A 2,423-nucleotide genomic window follows, 5' to 3' on the forward strand; every position below is an offset into this window, starting at 1 on the left:
AAGAAAAACAAAAACAAAAAAAAAAAAAAACTGAAAATACGTACTCAAACATAGCAGCAATATTTACAACAGACAATAGGTGGAAATAGTCCAGTGTCCAAAAACTGATTGATAAATGGGAGCCTATATGTGTAGGGGATATTAGCTAGTCATAGAAGGCATGCAGTATTGATATGTGCTACAAGACACCAGAAGGCGGACACAAAAAGCTGCATTGTATGGTTCTACTTACAGGAAATACACAGAACAGGTGAACCCACAGGGCACAGCACAGACTGCTGGTTGGCAGAGGCTAGTGGAATAAGGAATGGAGAGCGGCTGCTTGATGAGCTACCAGGTTTCCTTCTTAGGGTGATAAAAATGCTTCAGAACTAGAGAGAGGTCGGGGCTGCTCAGCCCTGTGAATGCAGTGAATGCCCCTGAACTGTTCATTTAAAATGGTTTTGTCATGTTAATTTTACCGCAACAATAAGAACTACAAACAAGTTATTAGAAGCGTTTCACCAACATTTTATTGATGTCAATGATTACACTGGATGCAACAGCTTTAAACTCTGAGTGTGAAGCAGGCCTAAAGATGGTGCTAATGAAGCAGAAGATGCTATAGAATATTCTTGGAAGTTAGAGATTACTTATTTGGAATACATACTTTCCAGTACTAGGGATTGAACCCAAAACCCTACACTTGGTAGGCAAGTACTTTGCCACTGAACTACATCCCCAGTTCTTGCTTCAAAACTTTGAGACAGGGTTATACGAAGTTCCAGAGGCTGGCTGTGAATGTGCGACTTTCCTGCAGTGTGCTCGTGGTGTTGGGATTACAGGCAACGACAACGTATTGTTGTTTTTTGTTTTTTTTAAGGTATAGAGTAAATATGTAATAAGCAATAAATGTTACTTCTCTAAAGGTACTGATTAAAGATATGGCCTGATTAAAATCCCCAGGTTTACCAGCCTGCTTTTCCAGGAAGGTTCTGGACCAATCGAAGGTACTGGTATTTCCCCACACATCTTTCTGTAGAAGACTTGTATCATTGCTGTTTCACTATTTACTTTACTTGTTCGCCCTCTGGGGGCCGGTACTTTAACAACCTAATACACACTAGAGCTGGAATTAGAGGCATTTAGCAATATTTACTGAGCATTTTCTATGTGCTGTGCACCTAGCTGCATCCTGAGTACAGAAGGAAGACACAAGCCCTGATAAAACCAGCACCGAGGACCTACACGTCACTCTTGTATCGTGATTATGTACCGCAAAGGAAAACTGCTGGCGCCAAGGTAGTGCGGTTAGAAGTCTTCTCACAAGAGGCCACATTTAATTCGAAAGGCAACAGGTGACTCTGAGTCTGGAAAGACTGTGTGAGGCTATGGTAGAGTCTGAGCGTTATTTAACCGTCGAACCATTTCCAGGGAAGTGATGTCATTTTGCGTTTTGAAAAGATCATAGAGGCTGGGCGTGTAGACCAGTGGTAGTGTGAGCTGATCCGCTAGCATGGACATCCTGGGTTCAATTCCCAGCACCCTCTCCACAAGGAGGGAGCAGAGAAGGGAAAAAAATATATACGGAGGTGGGGGGAGAAGAGCGCAGCGTTAAGAAACTAGGGGGACATTTGTAGGCATATGAACGTTAAGACAGAAAACAGTGCAAAGCCAAGCGGATGATCCCTTTTTTGTTTTTGTTTCGTTTTTTGAGAAAGGGTCCAGGCTCGCCTCGAACTAGCCGCGATCCTCCTGCCTCAGCGTCCCGGAACTACAGGTGTGCACCACCACTCCTAGCGACCCGGTTTTTAAAAAGAAAAAACAAGCTTCGCTTTGGGGAGTTCTCGCGGGGAATCCCAGGGGCCAGGGAAGGGCTGGAAATCTTCCCGCAGAGCTCCACCGAGGCACAGCCGAGAAGTCAAGCCGCGGATGTGCCTTCCTGCTTCCAGAACGTCAGGGACCGCGCAGGGGCTCCGCTGCGTCCCGAAACGCGAGCAGCTGGACGCAGCCCGCGACGAAAGCGTATCTCGAGGCCGAGGGCGACACGGCTGACAGGCGATCTTCTACCCGTCCACCCGGCCACCCGCCCGGAAGTGCCCCGTACTCACTTCCGCTTCCCCAAGATTCTGTGCTGTCGCGAGAACTGCGAGCGCTATGTGGCCGGGGCCGAGCGGAAGTTGGGCCTCTTTTTCGTGGCGCCTAGAGGGCGGTCGGTATCCTGGAGATGAAGGTAGGAAGAGGTGGTAGCTGCTGGACTAGGCTTGGCGAGTTTGGGTCGGGCCCCAGAACGCAGGGGTGCCACAGTTGCGGCGCTCCGAGATACTGGCTTTAGGTGGGGCAGGGCCCGATGCAGAATCAGGCTCGCTGTGCGGGATCCGCAGGGCCCCGGGAGCGCGGATGGCGGACGATTGCGCCCGGAGTCGCGCCCGAGTCGGCTCGCC

At 49.2% G+C, this 2,423-nt stretch overlaps 1 protein-coding gene across 1 annotated transcript in view; it reads left to right on the forward strand.

The window, feature by feature from the left end:
* The first annotated feature begins 2,132 nt into the window (after positions 1-2,132).
* Positions 2,133-2,423, forward strand: part of Rps6 (ribosomal protein S6) — a 3,326-nt gene continuing 3,035 nt past the window's right edge. The window contains exon 1 of the mRNA XM_010630911.2: positions 2,133-2,212. Within this exon, the coding sequence (XP_010629213.1) occupies positions 2,207-2,212 (6 nt within the window). The 5' untranslated portion in view covers positions 2,133-2,206. The remainder of the gene's footprint in view (positions 2,213-2,423) is intronic.

Source organism: Fukomys damarensis, unplaced genomic scaffold, assembly GCF_012274545.1.
Source record: "Fukomys damarensis isolate Sample0158 unplaced genomic scaffold, DMR_v1.0_HiC HiC_scaffold_31, whole genome shotgun sequence".
Lineage (NCBI taxonomy): Eukaryota > Metazoa > Chordata > Mammalia > Rodentia > Bathyergidae > Fukomys > Fukomys damarensis.